This window comes from Chiloscyllium punctatum, chromosome 37 (assembly GCF_047496795.1).
Source record: "Chiloscyllium punctatum isolate Juve2018m chromosome 37, sChiPun1.3, whole genome shotgun sequence".
NCBI classification, from domain to species: Eukaryota; Metazoa; Chordata; class Chondrichthyes; order Orectolobiformes; family Hemiscylliidae; genus Chiloscyllium; species Chiloscyllium punctatum.
This window is the reverse complement of record NC_092775.1, coordinates 48,634,615-48,656,718: the sequence shown is the minus strand read 5'-3', so window position 1 is coordinate 48,656,718 and position 22,104 is coordinate 48,634,615. Positions and strand designations below refer to the sequence as shown.

The window sequence follows — 22,104 nt, the reverse complement described above, 5'->3', positions numbered from 1 at the left end:
AAGGCATTTATAAAGTTCCCCACAGTAGGCTATTGTACAAAGTACGGAGGAATGGAATTGTGGGAGATACAGCAGTTTGGCTCAGTAATTAGCTTGCTGAAAGAAGACAGAGGGTGGTGGTTGATGGGAAATGTTCATCCTGGAGTCCAGTTACTAGTGGTGTACCACAAGGGTTGGTGATGGGTCCACTGCTGTTCGTCATTTTTATAAATGACCTGGATGAGGACGTAGAAGGGTGGGTTAGTAAATTTGCAGACGACACTAAGGTCGGTGGAGTTGTGGATAGTGACAAAGAATGTTGTAGGTTACAGAGACATAGATAAGCTGTAGAGCTGGGCTGAGAGGTGGCAAACGGAGTTTAATGCAGACAAGTGTGAGGTGGTTCACTTTGGTCGAAGTAACCGGAATGCAAAGTACTGGGCTAATGGTAAGATTCTTGATAGTGTAGATGAGCAGAGATATCTCGGTGTCCATATACACAGATCCTTGAAAGTTGCCACCCAGGTTGACAGGGTTGTTAAGATGGTATACAGTATTTTAGCTTTTATTAATAGAAGGATCGAGTTCCGGAACCACGAGGTTACGCTACAGCTGTACAAAACTCTGGTGCGGCCGCACTGGAGTATTGTGCACAGTTCTAGTCACCGCATTATGAGAAGGATATGGAAGCTTTGGAAAGGTTGCAGAGGAGATTTACTAGGATGCTCCCTGGTATGGAGGGAAGGTCTTATGAGGAAAAGCGGAGGGTCTTGAGGCTGTTTTCATTAGAGAGAAGAAGGTTGAGAGGTAACTGAATAGAGACACATAAGGGGTTAGACAGGGTGGACAGGGAAAGCCTTTTTCCAAGTATGGTGACGGTGAGCACGAGGGGGGGATAGCTTTAAATGGAGGGGTGATAGATATAGGACAGACGTCAGAGCTAGTTTCTTTACTCAGAGTAGTAAGGGTATAGAATGCTTTGCCTGCAATGGTAGTAGATTTGCCAACTTTAAGTCATCATTGGACAAACATATGGGCATACATGGAATAGTGTAGGTTAGATGGGCTTCAGATTGGTATGACAGGTCAGCGCAACATCGAAAGCCAAAAGGACCTGTATTGCGCTGTGAAGTTCTATAATGCAGTCAGTAACTGACCTTTTGACGCCCCAAAGCCTGCCCACCAATTACAAAGCACAAGTCAGGAGGAGTATAATGGAATATTCCCCACCTGCCTGCAAGAGTGTAGCTCCTACAACACATAAGAAACTTGACACCAAAGCAGCTCACTAAACCAGGAGCACATTCATTCCCTCCTTCACCACTGCTGCTCAGTAGCATAGAAAAGTTGTAAATGGTGCTGAATGTACAAGTATGTGTAAAATATAATAAAAACCAAATGCGACAGACAATTATATAGAAATTGCTACCTACAAGAGAATGATAAAATTAAGCAAAGTTTCACTTTGTAGCAAAAACATGAAATGTAATATATCACTCTTGTAGCAGCTAAGTAAGGAGACTTTTTTTTAAAAAGTAATTGCCCGAACAGGATTATTCAACATCTAAATGCAAGAGAACCATCCATGTTCAAAGCTGATATAGAATCTTAGATGGAACTCAAGACAGGTTCGATATCTTTCACATTCTTTAAAGTAGCATAAAATTGAATTGGATGAATATGTAGTGTCTGCTGATGTCATCTTGGTAAAGCTTTCAATATTGTAAAGTTAGTGAGAAATCAGTTTTCTTACAGTTGCGTCCCGTGCTTCAAATCCTGAATCCTTGTGCTCAGGTTCAAGAAAAATGAGATATCCACTCATGACATTTGAAAACAAAAACAAAATACTGCAGAAAGTCAGCAGGATTTGAACTGCGGTTCAGAAGAGGAGCTATATTGGACTCAAAATGTTCACTCTTTTCTCAAAAGATATTGCCACACCTACTGACTTGCTCTAGCACTTTTTGTTTGTATTTCAGATTTCCAGCATCTGTAGTATTTCGCTGTTGAGAGGCAATTTAAATCAAATTAAATCATACCAATTAACTAAACCATACCAGTCACTTAAGAGTTATAAAAGGCAGAGATTTTAGTTACCTGTTGAGCTAGTTCTGCAACCTGTGCATCTCCATTTCCCACCATTGCAGCTCTTTTAGGTGCACCAGACACAGGTTTTGGAGTTGTAACTTTTGGTGTTGGATGTACTTTTTGAGTAACTGTAATATTTATAATCATATAGTTTAAAATAGTTACAATCAAAAATTGACATTGTTATTAAACTAATATTGACAATAAACGGTATTTCTTGCATCTCAGTAGTTGAGAGTTTTAAGCCCATAGCTACCAAATACTATGTATGGTTTTGACCAGGTTAATAAATGAAATACCACTATCATATTCTTTTTCCTTAAAAATTTGACAGCTGAGAACACTTGCCCTTGTATTGATACTCAAGGATATGGATATGAAGCACATTAGGTAATTACAATACAAGGGAGTTTTGAAGAGAAGTATATGCCTCAGATGGATCTCAGCTATGAAGCTGAAGTACAACTTCCTTTCCACCAACATAACTAATGAGCAGAGTTAAGCCTTTTAGATACTAATCAACAAAGTGCTTCATTAGCCTTACTTAGGAGTAATTTTAGCTGAGCTGCAAGATTTAGGACATTTCAGTGGCTATCATTTAAAAAGCTTGAACCTGGACAACCCATTCTCACAATCAACAGAAACGAGGAAGAAACCCAACTTCCTACAGGCAAAGTAATTTTGGTGAGTGATGGTGAACATAAAAGGCAAATTCACATTTACATTGTGATAATAAGTGCAGAAACAGTGCAGAGAAGGTAACCTTACCTCCAACTAATAAACCAAAACAAAATGCAACCGGTGACTGGAGTGGAGTTCAGCTAGCAACAAAATACAACTGCAATTCAGGCTCAACACTTTCGTTATACCTACCCAGGTATTCTAAATTTTCAGTTTTTCTTCAAACTATGTTAAGGTGGTACAAGTTTAGATATCAAGTTTTAGGTTCATTTACAAGGATAACCAATGCTTTCATAACAGAAAGCTGTTTCAGGATATATGGTGGAACATCAATTATCCATTTTCAAGGAGTCAGAACTCTTAAAATTAGTGTGTTGCATATGGTTTCCCAGAGCATGAAATTTCATCAATAGCCCCCTAGTTGACATTTGCATTGAAAGCAGGTACAGAGGATTGTGAAGGTAGTGTTCTTTGGGCTGCAAAATTAAGGAGCTGGGGGTGTCTGCAAGAGCATTAAACATTGCACACTGGCATTTATTTATATTAACAAATGACAAATTCCATAACGCTTTCAAAATTTGCAGCAACTAGCTTTTTCATGGCTAGTCTTTTACCTCTATTCAATGGTTAATGGAGGTTCCACCATAATTATGTCATTGTGCAGAGCCTGGATATTTACTGCATAGTATTTTGATTTAGGCCTGAACTGCCTCTTTTCTTTCTCGAAAAATAATGTGAATAAACTTCCATCTGGTGTGCTAAGTAATCGCCAGGAAAGATTTACCAAATCCAAGACATGTGCTGAATTCCATGCTTACTTTCAAAACCAGTGTATATAGGGCATAAAGCAATTTTTTTTTCTTCTGCAAGTACTAAAAAATTGTACCAATATTTGGTCTTGTTAAATTTGTTACAGAGAATATTGATTTCATAGTCTTCCTCTCTGGTGCTGTAGTATTTAAAATTTCATCTGTAATTTACAGAGCAGATAATTATCCAATATGAATAGCAAGGCTGCCCACAAATCTACATCATATTCAAAATATGCCACTATTCTGTTCAAATGTTAAGCTTCTCCTCAATTCACTGGCACAAGGGAATGGATTCCAGTTACTTAAGTATGTCAGCCAAAGCTGATATTAAACATAACAGGACTCTTCCACCATGCACTGAAACATTTCCAAAAAAATAATTTGCAATAAGATTCACTTATGAAGTTTGACTACATTCAAAAAGAGTTACTCATTTTTAAAAGTGAGAAAGATTTGAATGGTATTGATCCGCTGGTACATATGAAACTGTAAATAAAACAATAAACTGCACAAGATGGAAAAGCTGAATCTTCCACAACATTACAGGTATATTAACAAAACATTACCAACAAGATTTTTAAAAGGACAGTTCATTGCAAGAACTCCTTGTTTTAAAAAAAATATCAGAAGTCAAAATCCTCATGCAACTGAAAAATATATAGGTACAGCACAACCTCGATTATCCAAACATCAATAATCCAAATTTCAGATTATCCATACAAGATCTCAAGATCCTGTAAAAATGGTATTAGGCAACTTAGCATTCAGTTAGTAGCTAATAAATGCATGCATTGCTGCATAACCGAGAAATGTTCAATAACCGGCACGTAAATAACTGATCTACTGTAAATAAGCAGTAATCAGTTAAACGGCATTATGGTGTGCATTGCTGGAAAATTGAGAAATGTTCGGATAACCGACACTTAAATTACTGCTTGTTTATGATCAGATCGATTATCTGAACGATCAATTATCCAAAGGTACGTCCTGCCCATCTTATTCGGATAATCCAGATTCTAACGTAAACAGTAATTTATTTTTGAAATTATTCCTGTATATGCCTTCTCCATTATGTAACTTTTGTCCCCTCCAACACAATGCAATGAGGTACAGATCCCATTTAAAATAAGAAATTGTAGATGTTTTTATTAAGGATTCAAAATACACTTTAAACTGCCTTAGATGCTTCCCATCGAAATTGGTTTCCTCGTCTTCAATAAAGAATGAGTACAGCCACAAAGTCAAATCTATAAAACCAGAGACAAAATCTATTAACTTGCAGAATGTGACACCTAGTGGCAAAACACATCATTTTCAATAGGAGACACAATTATAGCTAGAACAACTTTCAACAAGTTATACTCAACTTGTATTCTGTACATTTTAAAAGATCACAGCAACTTGCAGTTTGACGTGAACTACAAGTTTCACACAAGTTGTAAATGTACTAATATTTGAAACATGGATGTTTTGTAGAAATCAAGTTAAAAAGGCTCAGTACACAAATATGAAAGTGATACATATTTCCTGCACATTAATTACAACTTTCATTTATAACTTGAGATTTTAATAAAGTTAAAAACATTCTTAGGCACTTCAGAAGTGTTACCCATAAAACCTACAGTGTTCTACAATTAGGAATTCTGATAGGTCACTAAAGCTTTGTCAAAGAGTTCAGTTTAAGGAATGTCTTGAGGAGGAGAAACAGGGAAGCAGATAGGATAAAGTATAAGCAACCAAAAACATGGTCAATGTAGAACAATAAAAATGTCAACACTCAAAACTGCAGCAAAACAGACAAGACTGGAAACTACAGAGATAAAAGGATTCTAGTCCATGGAGAAAAATGAATAAGATAATTTTTTGAAATGAGATGTTTTCAGTTTGGGGCCATTAGAGACTAATGGAGAATAGAGATAACAGGTGAACAGGAATTAGGGTGAGTAAAGGGACGGATATCAAGTGTTTGGTAAGTAATTCTTTTTAAAAATTACATTCATTGAGCAAAAACAAAAATATTAAAGTATATTGATGAATTGTTAAAACTTAAATGTTTTGCTGTCACATCAAGTCAATGACTTGCAACTGAACAGCTAAATACAATCACTAATGTAATGTAACAGTCAATTTATTTTACTTCACAGCAGTCAAGTGCATAAGTGAGAGTGATCTTGCAAGACTAGATAAATAGAATTAAGTCTAGGCATTAGATTTACTGTACCAAGTATTAATTGTGGCTCCACATATTTCTTACCTGAATCACTACAAATACCAAGACCATCACTCCAGTAAGTAATGCAGGAGTGCTGTATTGTTGCTGGTGTCAACTTTTAGATGAATGTTAAACTGAAGCCCCATCTATTTGCTTGGGTGAATGTAAAAATCCCATTTCACTATTTTGAAGAACAGCAGGGGAGTTATCCCCAGTGCTCTGAAAAATATTTCTCGCTGAATCAATATCTAAGAGTATCCAAATCATTACCTTACTGTTCTTTGAGAAACAAATAACAAACAACTCTGGGTACAAATTACTCATACTTTCTCCCTAAATTACAATGGTAACTGCTGTCGATTGCACTTCATGGATTGTAAAGACATACAATGACTGCAAAAAGCACTATGTGAATCTCACTTGCCCATGCAGAACTAAGTCCTACCTTGAGTAAATGCTGCAGTAGTATTTTGAAGAGTATACGAATTTTGAACCTGATGTCCTCAACCTTTAATGCTCTACCAACACCATTAGAAGAGAATACCTAGTTCATTTTAACGAAAGTGCATACCAATAAGCTGCTATATTTCCTATGTCATAATGGCGAACAACATTTCAGAAGTGTTTATTTAGCCAGAATCTCAGGATATCCTGAGATTGTGCAAGGTACTACACAAGTCAGTCCACAGAAATGGTTGCGTGTGTAGAAAACCTCTTGAAACTATCAATTCTTTCTGTGAGCCTTGTCTAACTTCAAGGAGGTAAGTTTAATAATCTAAAGGAAAACATGATCATTCCAGAAATGTGGCTGAACATAGAATATTACAGTGCAGTACAGGCCCTTTGGCCCTCTATATTGCACTGACCTGTGAAACCAATCTGAAACCCATCTAATCTACACTGTTCCATTTTCGTCCATATACCTATACAATGACCATTTAAATGCCCATGAAAGTTGGCGAGTCTACAAAAGTTGCAGACAGTGCGTTCTATGTCCGCACAACTGAGTAAAACAACTACCTGACACTTGTCCTGTATCTATTACCTCTCAATTTGAAGCTATGCCCCCTTGTGCTAGCCATCACCATCCTCGGAAAAAGACTCTCACTGTCCACCCGATCTAACCTTCTGATGATCTTATGTCTCAATTAAGTCACCTCCCAATCTCCTCCTCTCTAACGAAAACAGCCTCAAGTCTTCAGCCTTTCCTCATAAGACCTTCCTGCCATACCATGCAACATACTAGTAAATCTCCTCTGAACCATTTCCAAAGCCTACACATCCTTCTTATAATACAATGATCAGATCTGCACGCAACACTCCAAGTACGGTCGCACTAGAGTTTTGTACAGTTGCAGCACGATCTCATGGCTCCAAAACACAATCCTTCTACTAATAAAAGCTAACACAACGCATGCCTTTAAGAGCCCTATCAACCTGGGTGGCAACTTTGAGGGATCAATGTACATGGACACCGAAATCTCTCTGCTCATCTACACTACGAAGAGTCTTATCATTAGCCCAGTACTCTGCATTCCTGTTACTCCTTCCAAAATGAATCACCTCACATTTTTTCTGCATTAAACTCCATTTGCCATCTCTCAGCCCAGCTCTGCTGCTTATCTATGTCCTTCTGTAACCTAAAACATCCTTCGGCACGATCCACAACTGTACTGACCTTAGTCTTGTCACAAATTTATTAACCCATCCTTCTATGCTCTCATCCACGTCGTTTATAAAAATAGCAGTGGACCCAAAACAGATCCTTGCAGCCTCAACTCCAGGATGAACATTTCCCATCAACCACCACCCTCTGTCTTCTTTCAGCTATCCAATTTCTGATCCAAACCACTACATCACTCTCAACCTCATGCCTCCGTATTTTGTGCAGTAGCCTACCATGGAGAACCTTATCAAATGCCTTACTGAAATCCACATACACCACATTAACTGCTCTATCCTCATCCACCTATTTGGTTATCTTCTCAAAGAACTCTAAGGTTTGTGAGGCACGACCTACCCTTCACAAACAGCGTTGACTATCCCTAATCAGCTTATTCCTATCGAGAGGATTATAATTCCCCTCTCTCATAACTTTTAACACTTTACCCACAAGTGAAGTAAGACTCACTGGTCTATAATTACCAGGGTTGTCTCTACCATGCTTCCTGAACAAGGGAACAACATTTGCTGTCCTCCAGTCTTCTGGTGCTATTCTTGTTTGATTGCAAAATAAATCCAAGTATCTAATGAAAGATGTATAACAATTTGATGGATAATCTTGAAGAACCATTGGCAAACATCAAGTATATAAATATGGTGAAGAATAAATCAGATCACTGGAAGGAGATAAATTTAAATTAACTTGGGTATAGCATAAAATGATCACCTAAGCTATATAAAAGTCTGTTCAGCATGTAATTGGTTTTGTAAATACTTTAAATGCATCACAAGAACAAGAGCAAAGTAACTCTCCAGTGGTTACAGTCATACCTGACACATAGGAAGATGGTCGTGGTTGTTGAAGGTCAGTCTTCTCAGCTCCAGGACATCGTTGCAGGGATTCCTCAAGGAAGTGTCTAGGCCCAACTTTCTTCAGCTGCTTCATCAATGACCTGCCCTCCAAAAAGTTCAGAATTGGGGATATTCGCTGATGATTGCACAAAGTTGAGTAACACTTGCGACTCCACAGACACTGAAGCAGTCCGCAACCAAATGCAAAAAGATCTGGACAACATCCAGCCTTGGGCTGACAAGTGGCAAGTAACATTTGCTCCACAAATGCCAGGCTGTGACCATCACTAACAAGAGACAATCTAACCACCGCCCCTTGACATTCAATGTTGTTACCATCACTAAATCCCTCACTATCAACAACCTGGAGTTATCACTTATCAAATTCAACCAATAAATGCAGTGGTGACAAGAGCAGGTCACAGGCTAGGAATTCTGTAGCGAGTAACTCACCTCCTGACTCTCCAAAACCTGTCCACAATCTATAAGGCATAAGTCAGGAGTGTGATGGAATATCCCCCACTTGCCTGAATGAATGCAGCCCTAACAACACCAAGAAGCTTGACACCATCCAGGTCAAAGCAGTCTACTTGATTGGCACCACATCCACTCCCTACACCAGAAGTGATTACTATCTACAAGATGCATTGCAGAAATTCACCAAAGATCCTCTGACAGCACCTCCCAAACAGACGACCATTGCTCCTTTAAAGTGGTGTCACAGGTAGATAGGATAATGAAGGAGCCGTTAGATATGCTTTCCTTTATTGGTCAGAGTATTGAGTACATGAGTTGGGAGGTCATGTTGCGGCTATACAGGACATTGGTTAGGCCACTGTAATATTGTGTGCAATTCTGGTCTCCTTCCTATCGGAAAGATGTTGTGAAACTTGAAAGGATTCAGAAAAGATTTACAAGGATGTTGCCAGGGTTGGAGGATCTGAGCTATAGGGAGAGGTTGAATAGGCTAGGGCTGTTTTTGGAACATCGGAGGTGGAGGGGTGACGTTATAGGAGGTTTATAAAATCACAAGGGACATGCTTCCCTGGGGTGGGGGGAGTCCAGAACTAGAGGGTATAGGTTTAGGGTGAGAGGGGGGACATATAAAAGAGACCTAAGGGGCAACTGTTTCACTCAGGAGGATGGTACGTGCATGGAATGAGCTGCCAGAGGAAGTGCTGGAGGCTGGTACAATTGCAACATTTAAAAAGGCATTTGGATGAGTATATGAATAGGAAGGGCTCGGAGGGATATGGGCCAGGTGCTGGCAGGTGGGTCTAGATTGGGTTGGGATATCTGGTCAACATGGACGAGTTGTTTCTGTGCTGTATATCTCTACAACTCTATGACCACTTCCATCTCAAAGGATAAGGGCAGCAGATATATGGGAACAGCACAGCTTTCAAGTTCTCGTCTAAGCCACTTACCATCATGACTTGGAAATATATCACCATTCCTTCACTGTTGCTGGGTCAAAATCCTGGAATTTCTTCCCTAATGGCATTGTGGGTCAACCCACAGCAGGTGGACTGCAGCGGTTCAAGGCGGCAGCTCACCACCATCTTCTCATGGTCAACTAGGGATGGGCAATAATAAAAAAAATGCTGGCCAGCCTACGACATCCACATCCCACAAAATGAATAGAAAAAAACCCAGGCAGTATAGGATACATGCGTTGCTAATGCATTCTTGTTTGGGGAAATCGCCTGCCCATTAAGCTGGCATAATCAAGCCCAATGGAATTTAAAAAGGGTGAAAAACCTGTTCCCATAAAAAATGGCAAACCTCACTGAAGTGTTACTGCTAAGATGCTCCTCTTCAAATATCAGAAAACTTATCTTAAATAAAGAAAGCATTTTATAAGTCAGAAGAGTAGGAAGAAATTATTATTCCTAGTAAAAACTAATTTACATCTCTATTTTACAAACAAAATCATTAGCGATAATAGTTTGAAACTATACCATAATAGCAAAAGGTGCAGAGTTGTTCCGTCAAGGTTTCCAAATGATCCCGCAGCAGGTCCATTGCTTTCAAATAGAACTGGCATTTCACAGCAGCTTTAGAGCCAATCTAATGCCACCTAACCTCTTTATAAAAAAAACCTTAAATATACTAAACTGCATTGATTGCCATCAGTTAATAAAGTCTGACAAGATGCTAAACTTTACTGCAAGGGTGGACAAAATGACCATGTGGCTGAAACACATGCAAAGAAGCTTATTCATCTGATGCTTGTGGGTTATTCATATCGATTATCATCACTATTTACCTGCAGGAAAGCTTCCAAAGATAGATCTAACAAATTGATCATTAATTACAATTCAAATGAAACTTCTAACAATTCTACTGACTCCATCGATCATGTCCAAAATTCCACCAATGCACCGTCAGGAAGATGGTAGTTGAAAGTTTAGGTGTATTTAATTAAAAACTCAAAAAAGATACTTGGAATACATTGACCAAATACCCAAATCAAATAAATGAAACAGCAATGAATATGATCAATTGCATTTGTTTATTCAAAACGTTATCTTCAACAATATGAAGCAGGGGGAATCCAAGATCACGCTGCAAAGCTCCACACCACAGCGAAAGCAGGACGAAGTTTTAAAGAGTCCTACCCAGATCAGTGTGATATCCTTGGACTCTGAAAAGGTTGTGGAGTCCTAGGAAACTGTCAGAGAGCAACTTACCTCAGTTTCACCATCTAGGGATGCCGAAGAAGGCAGGCAGAGCCTGCGGCCCGGCCTGCAAGATCCTCGGACTCTATGTCCTACCAGGTCTCACAAGATGTTGGGCAAGCAGATAGAGGAGAAGCTGGCCCCGATCTCTATCATGCTTCAGAAGCATGAACACAATGTGAAGAGCTGGGAGACCTGGAGAAAAGGACTGATGAGGTAGAACGCAGGGTCACAGTGGTGGAAGCTGATACTGATTCCTCCATGGATAGGATCCAGGCCCTTGAGACACAGGTACGTAATTTGCTTGTCTAGGTTGATGACCTCGAGAACAGAGGCAGGAGAAAAAATATTCGGATCATCAGGCTGCCCAAAAGGTAAGAAAAGTGAGCGACTGGTAGAATTTATTCAGGACTGGTTGCTGAAATTCCTTAACTTGGAGGCTGGAATGAGGAGGTTGAACATTGAGGGGGCTCACCGGGTCACTGCATGGAGGTCAAATTTGGACCAACGTCCTTGTCCTGGTTTCATCACTACAGAGATAAGGAGAGAATCATGGAAGCTTCCAGAATACATGGGAAGGATCCTAAGGCCCTAGTTTACAAGGGCTCTCAGATCACATTCTTCCAGGAATTCAGTGGTGGTGATCCGGAAAAGACAATCCTATGACAGCATCCAGAAAAGACTGAGGGAGCTAGGGATCCAGTACTCTGAGGTATCCCGCAGTGCTTCGGATCATCTTAGATGGATCTGTATACCACTTTAACACAGAGAAGGCAAGAGACTTTGTGGACAAATTAACTTAATCTGAACAATTTAGTATGTACAAATAGTAGTGTTGTTTGGGTATGTTTGGTGGGGGGGGGGGGGGGGGGAACCAGGACAATTGCTGCTTTATTTGTTGGTTTGTTTTTTGTTTTTTTTTGTACATAGTCTTTGATAGCTTTGTAGGTTTGTTAACTGTGGTGGTTTTAGTTTATGTAGATTTTATGTTCGAAGTATCTTGCAACACTAAGGCTGAGCGATTTGGAATTCAAGTTCACCTTCGCTGGAGAAGGTTATGGCTAATGACTTGATTACATGGTGTACCTAGAACACTCACCAATTAGGAGGAAAAAAGGTATTTTTGAGTCTTAGAAAGGAGAAGGTGGCTATTGATTTGTTACAGGAGACACACTTGGATGATAGGGAGCATCTGAAATCAGAATGGCTTTGATCAGGTTTACCTTTCATCTTTTAATACCAGAAGTAGTGGAGTGGCTATATTGGTCAGGAGGAATCTCCCATTTAAGTTACTAGAGTGTGTTAAAGACACACATGGGAGGTTTCTAATCCTCAAAGCCCTGATAAATGGGGAAGAATATGCTGTGTTAAATGTTTACTGCCCTCCGCCCCATCCCCTCAAATTTTTGGTAAATGCGTTCTCCAAATTGAACAGTCTCGAGTCCCGGCATATCATTAGAGGGGGAGATTTTAACTGCCTTATGGATCCCATGGTAGACAGTTTGCCCAAAGGTCCCCCCGATACCCTCTGTACAAACTAAACAATTAGTTGAGCTGTGTGTGAAGTTAGGGTTGGAGGGTGTCTGGAGGAGTCTCCACCCGACAGGCAGGGATTTTACAGTTGTTTTTCCCAATTCACACTCCCGTCCCACCACCCTCCCTCCCCCCGCCCCACCACCCTCCCTCCCCCTCCCCCACCACCCTCCCTCCCCACGCCCCCCTCCCCCCCACCCCGACACCCTCCCTCTGCACACACACCCCCTCCCCTCCTCCCCATGGCAACCCTGGACTTGGTGGCATCTTGTACACTTCGTGTAATATTACACAATCTCTGATCATGCTCCAGTGTACCTGTTAAGATTAAGGATTCAAAGTTTGGTAGAAGATTTGTAGCTCGGGTGCTCGTTGTTGTGGTTCTGTTCACCGAGCTGGGAATTTGTCTTGCAAACGTTTCGTCCCCTGTCTAGGTGACATCCTCAGTGCTTGGGAGCCTCCTGTGAAGCGCTTCTGTGCTGTTTCCTCCAGCATTTATAGTGGCCTGTCTCTCTGCCGCTTCCGGTTGTCAGTTCGAGCTGTCCACTGTAGTGGCCGGTATATTGGATCCAGGTCGATGTGTTTGTTGATTGTGTTTGTTGACACTCTTCCACAGACTCTATCAACAAACACATCGACCTGGACCCAATATACCGGCCACTACAGTGGACAGCTCGAACTGACAACCGGAAGCGGCAGAGACAGGCCACTATAAATGCTGGAGGAAACAGCACAGAAGCGCTTCACAGGAAGCTCCCAAGCACTGAGGATGTCACCTAGACAGGGGACGAAACGTTTGCAAGACAAATTCCCAGCTCGGCGAACAGAACCACAACAAGATTAAGGATGCTATAGTGGGCCTAAGGCACTGGTGAATGGATCCCTTTATCCTTAGGATAAGAAGTTTGTGGAGTACTTCTAAGGAATTCTAGACATTAATTCAGGTTCAGTTAATAGCCAGTCTGTCCTTTGGGAAACTGCCAAAGCTTATGCCAGAGGGTTAGTTATCCCGTACTATGCCAGCAGGAAACAGAAGGGCGAGCAACAACATGTTCTTGAACACAGTTGAAGGCAGTCGAGAAGGCTTACTTTGACAGGCCCTTGTTTGCCAAGCCACAGAGGATTATGGCACTGTGGACTGCATTGAATTCTGTGCTCACAAAGACAGCAAAGAAAGAGCTTACTTTCGCAAAACAAAGGTTGTAGGAGTATGGTGACAAACCTAGCTTATCGCGCCAGAAAAATACAGTGCCCCTCAAGCCATTACACCAATTAGGGAAGTGTCTGGAAACCTAACATATGATTCCAAAAAGATTAATGCCAGCATTCCAGAGATTTTACTCTGAATTATACCAATCTCAGGGTTGTGAGGAGGGGCAGGCCAAGATGGAGCCCTTTTTCAAGGATTTGGAGCCCTGACTGTGATCCCCAGAGTCCTTTCTCAATGCCTTCTTATCAGAGCAAGAGGTGCAGGAGGCTGTGAAAAAGCTTCAGAGTGGAAAGGCGCCTGGTCCTGATGGGCTTCCCAACGAATTCTATAAGGAATTTATAAGCTTGCTGTCAGGCCTGACGCTCAACATGTTCGCCTCCCACCATCTCTAAGAGAGGCCAATATTTCAGTTATTCTTAAAAAAAAGGGAACATCCTAGAGTACTGTGCTTCTTACAGGCCCATTTCATTCTTAAATGTGGACTTTAAAATCCTCTCTAAGACTCTTGCATTAAGGCTGGAAACTGTTACCTTCTATTGTTAAAGAGGACTAGATGGGCTTCATAAAGGGCTGCATTTCCTCCAAAACTGCTTCAAGGCTGCTTAATGTAATTCAAGCATGTCAACAACAGTCAATACAGGGACTGGGGATTTCTCCAGATGCAGGGAAGGCATTTGACTGAGTTGAGTGGCTGTACCTTTTCTATACTCTGGAGCGGTTTAGCTTGGGTGAAGCCTTTATAAGATGGGTAAAGGTTCTCTATAGTGACCCTCTCACTATGGTCATCACCAATGGGGTACAATCAAGCAATTTTAGCACTTTTAGGGGCAGCCTACAGTGCTGATCCCTTCCGCCATTGCTTTTTGCATTGGTGATTGGTGATTGAACTGTTGGCGGAGGCCATTCATAGGGATCCTAATATATTGGCTCCAGAAGTGGGGTCAAAATTCCATGTCTCATTGTACATGGATGATGTCCTCATTTTTTGTCAAATCCAGCAGCTTCAGTGCCTCGCCTGATACAATGAATCAGCTTGTTTGGCACCTTTTTAGGTTCAAGATTAATTTTGCAAAATTAGAGACTGTGTGTATGGGTGGTTTTACAAAGGTGCTAGATCTTGAAAGATTGGGGGGGGGGGGGGGGGGGGTATGTATTTGGGCATATTCATTACTCCAGTTCTTGATCAGTTGTTTAAAGCTAATTTTGTTCAATTATTCACAAAATCAAACAAGAACTTCAAAGATGGGAGGCGCTTATGGTCTCAGTCAGGTTGGATAGTTCTTATTAAGATGAATATTCTCCATTTACTGTGCCCCATACAGATGCTCCCTCTGATTTTCGATAAGCAAACATTCAGGAGACTGAACGGCTCTTATTTGACATCATAAGTGGCCCCTTATTAAAGTAGCTAAACTGAAATAGCCTCACAGACTGGGGGTGAGGGATTGGCTCACCCGGACTTTAAAAACTAAACTCGCTTTTATCTGACATGAGCGACTGGCTTGTGGAGACCCTATTTCAATATGGTTAGATATCAAAATCTCTCAGGCAAACTGCCCCCTTACTAGTTTGCTGTTTTTGGACAAAATGAGGATAGTTAAGGAATATTGCCAGAACCCAATATTTATCAATACTGCAAAAGCATGGAGGGCAATTCGGCAGAGGAAAGGCAATATTGGCAAAACAGCTTTTCTTACATCTATAGTGAGTATACCATATTTTCAACCAGGGATGATGGTTTCAAGATTCAAACATTGGGTGGCTAGGGATGTGTCTTGCATAGGTGATTTGTTGATGGAGACACAATGTCGTCTTTTGATCAGGCAGCGCAGAAATGCGAACTATCTAGCAGGAACCTCTTGTTTTTTTTCCCCAAGTTAAGGAGTTTATTCAAAGAAAGCCTACACTTCTGACAGATCCCTACAAATCTGACAGAGAGAGAAGGGTGCTCAGTGCTAAGAGTGCACTTTCAGTCAGCACTTTATATCATCAATTGAGGACGGTCCCTCAAATGAGTTCGATCAACTTTGCAGGGTGTGGCATTGAGGGCTGCTCAGAAGCATGGGAAGATATTTGGGAAAATACAAAGAGATATCAATTTGCAATAGGACCCATGCTTTACAGGTGAAGATCCACTAGGCTCTGGATCGTTTGTCAAAGTTTCAACCAAGGATATCTTCAATATGCCCCAAGTGTAAAGTTAATACGGGCACTCTTATCCATCGTCTCTGGTCCTGTAGTAGACACTGTGGCAGGTACAATGATGGGGATTTTGGGTGCAAGGGTGTAGAAGGACATGATCTCTCTTTTTCTTGGCCTGCCCAGTGTGTACCCTAGAGATGCGCCTAAGAAAAAAGCCTTTTCAACATCCTCGCTTTCTGAGCAAGAAAGAATATCTTGTTAGGTTGGGTGTCTGAAAATCCCCAGGCCTGTCGGGTTGGTGTAATATTGTTATGGAGCATATCCCCTTGGATTTTCTTACAAGTATGGTACACCACAAAACTGAGAATTTCTCTAAGACAAGGCAGCCCCATTTTGGACTACCTGGACACAGATTTGTCCGCCACACTAGTAAGGGCTTTTATATAGCCATACTGGCATTTATCCTAGGATTCTCTGGGAAGCAAGGGAGGAGATTGCAGAGCCATTGGCCTTGATTTTTGTGTCCTCTTTGTCGACAGGAGTAGTGCCAGAGGACTGGAGGCTAGCAAACATGGTTCCCTTGCTCAAGAAGGGGAGTAGGGATAATCCTAGTAACTATAGGCCAGTGAGTCTCACTTCTGTTGTGGGCAAAGTCTTAGAGAGAATTGTAAGGGATAGGACTTATGCACATCTGGATAAGAATAATGTGATCAAGGATAGTCAGCATGGTTTTGTGAAGGGCAGGTCGTGCCTCACAAACCTTATTGAATTCTTTGAGAAGGTGACTAAGGAGGTAGATGAGGGGAAAGCGGTAGATGTGGTATATATGGATTTTAGTAAGGCGTTTGATAAGGTCCCCCATGGTAGGCTACTGCAGAAAATACAGAGATATGGCATTGAGGGTGAGTTGGAGGTTTGGATTAGGAATTGGCTGGCTGGAAGAAGACAGAGGGTAGTAGTTGATGGCAAAGGTTCATCTTGGAGTGCCGTCACTAGTGGTGTTCCGCAAGGATCTGTTTTGGGACCATTGCTGTTTGTCATTTTTATAAATGACCTGGAGGAAGGGTTAGAAGGTTGGGTGAGCAAGTTTGCGGATGATACGAAAGTCGGAGGAGTTGTAGACAGTGAGGAAGGATATGGCAGGTTACAGCGGGATATAGAGAAGCTGCAGAGCTGGGCAGAAAGGTGGCAAATGGAGTTCAATGTAGCTAAGTGTGAAGTGATTCACTTTGGTAAGAGTAATAAAAAGATGGATTACTGGGCTAATGGTAGACTACTTGGTAGTGTGGAAGAGCAGAGGGATCTTGGTGTCCATGTACACAGATCTCTGAAAGTTGCCACCCAGGTAAATAGTGCAGTGAAGAAGGCATATGGCGTACTGGCTTTTATTGGTAGAGGAATTGAGTTCCGGAGTCCTGAGGTCATGCTGCAGTTGTATAAGACTCTGGTGCGGCCGCATCTGGAATATTGTGTGCAGTTTTGGTCGCCATACTATAGGAAGGATGTGGAGGCACTGGAACGGGTGCAGAGGAAGTTTACCAGGATGTTGCCTGGTATGGTAGGAAGATCCTATGAGGAAAGGCTGAGGCACTTGGGGTTGTTTTCATTGGAGAAAAGAAGGTTTAGGGGTGATTTGATAGAGGTGTACAAGATGATTAGGGGGTTAGATAGGGTTGACAGTGAGAACCTTTTTCCACGTATGGAGTCAGCTATTACAAGGGGGCAAAGCTTTAAATTAAGTGGGGGTAGATATAGGACTGATGTTAGGGGTAGGTTCTTCACTCAGCGAGTCGTAAGTTCATGGAATGCCCTGCCAGTAGCAGTAGTGGACTCTCCCTCTTTATGGGTATTTAAGCGGGCATTGGATAGGTATAGGGAGGATAGTGGGTTAGTGTAGGTTAGGTGGGCTTTGATCGGCGCAACATCGAGGGCTGAAGGGCCTGTACTGCGCTGTATTCTTCTATTCTATAAAAGCATACTTACTTCACCAATCTACTTGCAGCAGATATATCTGCTCATGACAGTAACAGTAGGAGTGATCAGCACACAGTGTTTGTGGACACAAATTTCAGTTTTCATATTGAAAATACTCTCCCTCATGTCACGTAGTACTAGATTAGGGGGAAAAGGGTGGTGGCTCTGTTACTTTCCCCTTTTTGATGCAGGCCCCTTTGTTCAAGGATGTATTTTTGAACGAGGGGTGACACAATCCAGACTCTCAAGCCCCAACAAGCGTTAGGTTTATGGCTTCTCAAAGGGCAAACTCTCCCCATCTGCCACTGATTGAATGCCAGTGGTGAAGGGATGAAGGCCCTTATGCAAGTCTTAAACTGTGCACACCACAGCCTTAATTAGCAAACGATAAGAAAACCCATCGATAAACATTCCCATTCTTGTTTTAATTAGGCAAACATATTGGGGTCCCCACCTGCAAACATCCTCCCAAAGAGAAGTCCCACCTTCTAAACTTGCTGCGGGATGCAGGGATCAAGTTCATGTCACCCATTGTGCATTGCATTGCTTGAAGCCTTTGGTATTTGACATTAAAGACGTAGGGGTGCTGTGACAAACTGTGACAATACAGAAATACTATATGTGCTAAAGCAACCAGAGAGCTAGAAGATTTATAGAATATATGATAATCTGCTTTCCCCTCTGTATAAAAGTTGATTAAGAAACAGACAGCAGAAGCTAGTCAGAGACAAATAGTTACACACAGTAAGCATTACTTGAAGCTCTCACTCCTGAGGAGTTAATGTAAATAAGAAACCTTAGGAATGACCAGGACAGGTGATTAAAATCTGCTTCCATGTAATGACTAGATTCTATCTTAACAGCAGATCTCCAATATATTGTTGCATGGAAAGACAGCTTACATTTTCACCTACTTATAAACAGAATACAAACCTCGGCTAGAAAACCAAAATATATGTTTACTTTATCTACCTCGAACCTTTGTCACAATTAAATCTGAATGTACGACTTCTGTCAACCAAATCAAAACTATAATTTTGAATACATTCACAAATTACTTCCATACTATTTTATTAAAAATACTGAATACATGAATTAATACAAACCTGTGGTTCCTGTACTGAGTGTTTTCTTGGGTTTACTAAAACCTTGATCACCATGATTGGGTGGTGGACCTGCTTCCTGACCTTGCCGGGCAAGTATGGGATCATAATCTTTACCATCGTAGTTTGCATCAAAGAATTTCTTGAACCACTGAACAAACTCAAAATTGTCTTGAAACTTCCCTTTTACTAGTTTATCAACAGGGATAATCTGAAAAACAAGAAAGGTGGCATCCAATGTGACTTTTTAAAAAACTAACCTAGCCTTTTTTTAATAGGTAGAATGGATCAGAAACTGTACAGAGTCAGCACAATTGAACAAAATGCACTGAATTCCTTGTTTTTGAAGTAAACAGTATAAAACTAATATATTTCCATTTTTAAGACAAAGTAAACAAACAACTGTATTCGTACAAACATACTGAACATTAAACTATCCAGAGAAAGGTATTAAAAGGGTGATCAAAAGCAGTGAGTCATAGAGATGTACTGCATGGAAACAGACCCTTCGGTCCAACCCATTCATGCCGACCAGATATCCCAACTCAATCTAGTCCCACCTGCCAGCACCCAGCCCATATCCCTCCAAACCCTTCCTATTCATATACCCATCCAAATGCCTCTTAAATGCTGCAATTGTACCAGCCTCCACCACTTCCTCTGGCAGCTCATTCCATACACATACCACACTGTGTGGAACAGTTGCCCCTTAGGTCTCTTTTATACCTTTCCCCTCTCACCCTAAACCTATGCCCTCTAGTTCTGGACTCCCCCATCCCAGGGAAAAGACTTTGTCTATTTACCCTATCCATGCCCCTCATAATTTTGTAAACTTCTATAACGTCACCCCTCAGCCTCTGATGCTCCAGGGAAAACAGCCCCAATCCTGTCAGCCTCTCCCGATAGCTAAAATCCTCCAACCCTGGCAACATCCTTGTAAATCTTGTCGGAACCCTTTCAAGTTTCACAACATCTTTCCGATAGTAAGGAGACCTGAATTGCACACAATATCCCAACAGTGGTCTAATCAATGTCCTCCTCAGCCGCAACATGACCTCCCAACTCCTGTACTTTGAGGAGGATCATAAAGAAATTGAGAGAGGCAGCAAAAAGCACAACTACCACTGATGGCAGTAAGCAAGGGATCAGTGGATCATTGGCCAACGAGACCGTGAACCAGAGAATCTAGAAAGGAATTTAAAGAGGTAGAATTAGTTGCCTATTTTCACAGGACAAACCAAGGGGTTAAATTGAAAAAGACCATAATTCTAAATTGGTGGACTGGAAGCTAATGTCAGCCACCAAGAAGAGAAGGGATAGTGAGCAGGGCTTGACGTAGGAAAGTATATTTGCAGAGTTTTGGTTGAATGGAAGCACAAGAGACAAATATGAAGGTGCAAACTACAAGAATAAGCATTTCAGCATGGGACAGGTTATAGCATTTGTTGAGACGGATAGCAGAAATGGAAGTAGGCAGTCATCATGATTGCACTAAGGTCAGGGAGGGCATTGGAAGTTCATCTCAGAGTCATATCATAAAGAGTGGTGGCAAGTAATTTAGGTTAACCCAAGGCCATGGCTGAGATTGGTACTTAAATCTACAAAGCTAAAGAAAGATTAAAGTTTATTGATTTTGCCCATTGCTAACTGGATGAAATCACAGTTAATCAAAGACTTGATATCTTACATGCAGTCTGGCAGGGCAGATACAGGTTGAGGGTTTGTGAGGGGACAAAGTTGAGAAACAGATGAAAAAAACCCACAAAATTGCATTTGAATGCTGCTTTGCAGTTTGTAAGGAATGTAACTGTGATCAATTATTTTTGAAATATTAATTTTCAAATAAGTCTGTTCAAGGAAGATATTTATGAACCATTGTTAATTGTTGTGGCAAATATTATTTCCATGTATCTGTCACAGCAGAGATCACAGAAATAAAAATAGGTTATTTCATTCTGGCAATACAACAAACCGCAAGATGACCAAACAACTGGAGTGCAAGGAAATTGTAATGTAAAACTTACTTTGTCGACACCCATTCTCTTGAAGGCTGCTTGTAAAAGTTTAAAATTGTGAATATATTCATGTTCCAGTTTAGCTTGAAATTTCACTTTTTTAAGTCCAACGCAACCAGGGAAAAGCATGTCCATAAACTGACAATATGCAGTACCTTCAAAACAAAAATTTGACAGATTTAGTTTTAAATTAATGTTGCGGTATAGCTCCAGCACATCCGATTGTTTAATTCTGTTCCTTGAAAAATAATTAACTTCCACATACAACTATCATTGATCAGATACCAGGGCAATGGAAAAGGGAAAATATGTCATAGAAAACCAGTAGGGGGGAGAAAATGTGATCCTTTAATCATCTCTTCAGTTTTACACGCTCTGATATACACACATTTTTGTTTGGAGTGGCTGGATGATGAGCAATCTCAAAGTGAAATTTTTCCCCACTCCCCCATCAATTAACTGAATTAAAGATCCGAAATGCGAGAAAGAATCCAATATGTACAGTTTACAATAGTGTTCACTTTGAGTTGAGTTTCTTGTTCAAAAACTATGCTTTAAATACCTTGAAACAATTCAGCAGAAAAATAAGCACAACTTACATGATCAGAACTTATGCCAGTATCATCTTTAGAGGGCCGAGATATTTCTTCACCCATAAGGCAATCTCCACTGCCTTTCCTCAAATATCAGTAGACCCTGATGATTTTTAACTATGAAACTGGAGCTATTTGCAAGTGCTGACTTCAGAGCGATAGGCAAAGGACAACAGCCCATAAGCCAGAGGGCAAGTCATGTCTCTGCTTGTCTGTGCTCATGGCCAGTTCAGTAAATTGCCAATACAACAGGGTGCATTAACACTGTCGGGCAAGTTGAGTTACAGACATGATCAGTGGGGTTAGAATCACCGAGTGAGCAGTGGGTGTGATAGACAGTGACAAGGACCAGGTTGCAACTGACCTGTCTTCCCTTTCCTCCTTGTCCCTGCCGATAAAAACATACACACAAAGCAGGCTGGGAATGAAGGAAAACCAGGCGGAAAAGACAACTCACTTTCAAGTTCCATTTTTAGGTGAATTTCACTGAGGCTAGCATGATGTATGCCACAATAATGCTGAACCAATACAAGTCTTAGTTAAGCTCGATTCCTTCACTCAGACTGG

The 22,104-nt window shown here is 41.0% G+C and overlaps 1 protein-coding gene across 1 annotated transcript in view; it reads right to left on the bottom strand.

The window, feature by feature from the left end:
• LOC140463094 (microtubule-associated protein RP/EB family member 1-like) overlaps positions 1-22,104 on the bottom strand; it is a 62,318-nt gene that overhangs the window by 23,883 nt on the left and 16,331 nt on the right. Inside the window, exons 2-4 of the mRNA XM_072556810.1 lie at positions 20,954-21,099; positions 18,933-19,140; positions 2,077-2,195 (exon numbers count right to left, since the gene is read on the bottom strand). Of these exons, the coding sequence (XP_072412911.1) occupies positions 2,077-2,195; positions 18,933-19,140; positions 20,954-21,099 (473 nt within the window). The remainder of the gene's footprint in view (positions 1-2,076; positions 2,196-18,932; positions 19,141-20,953; positions 21,100-22,104) is intronic.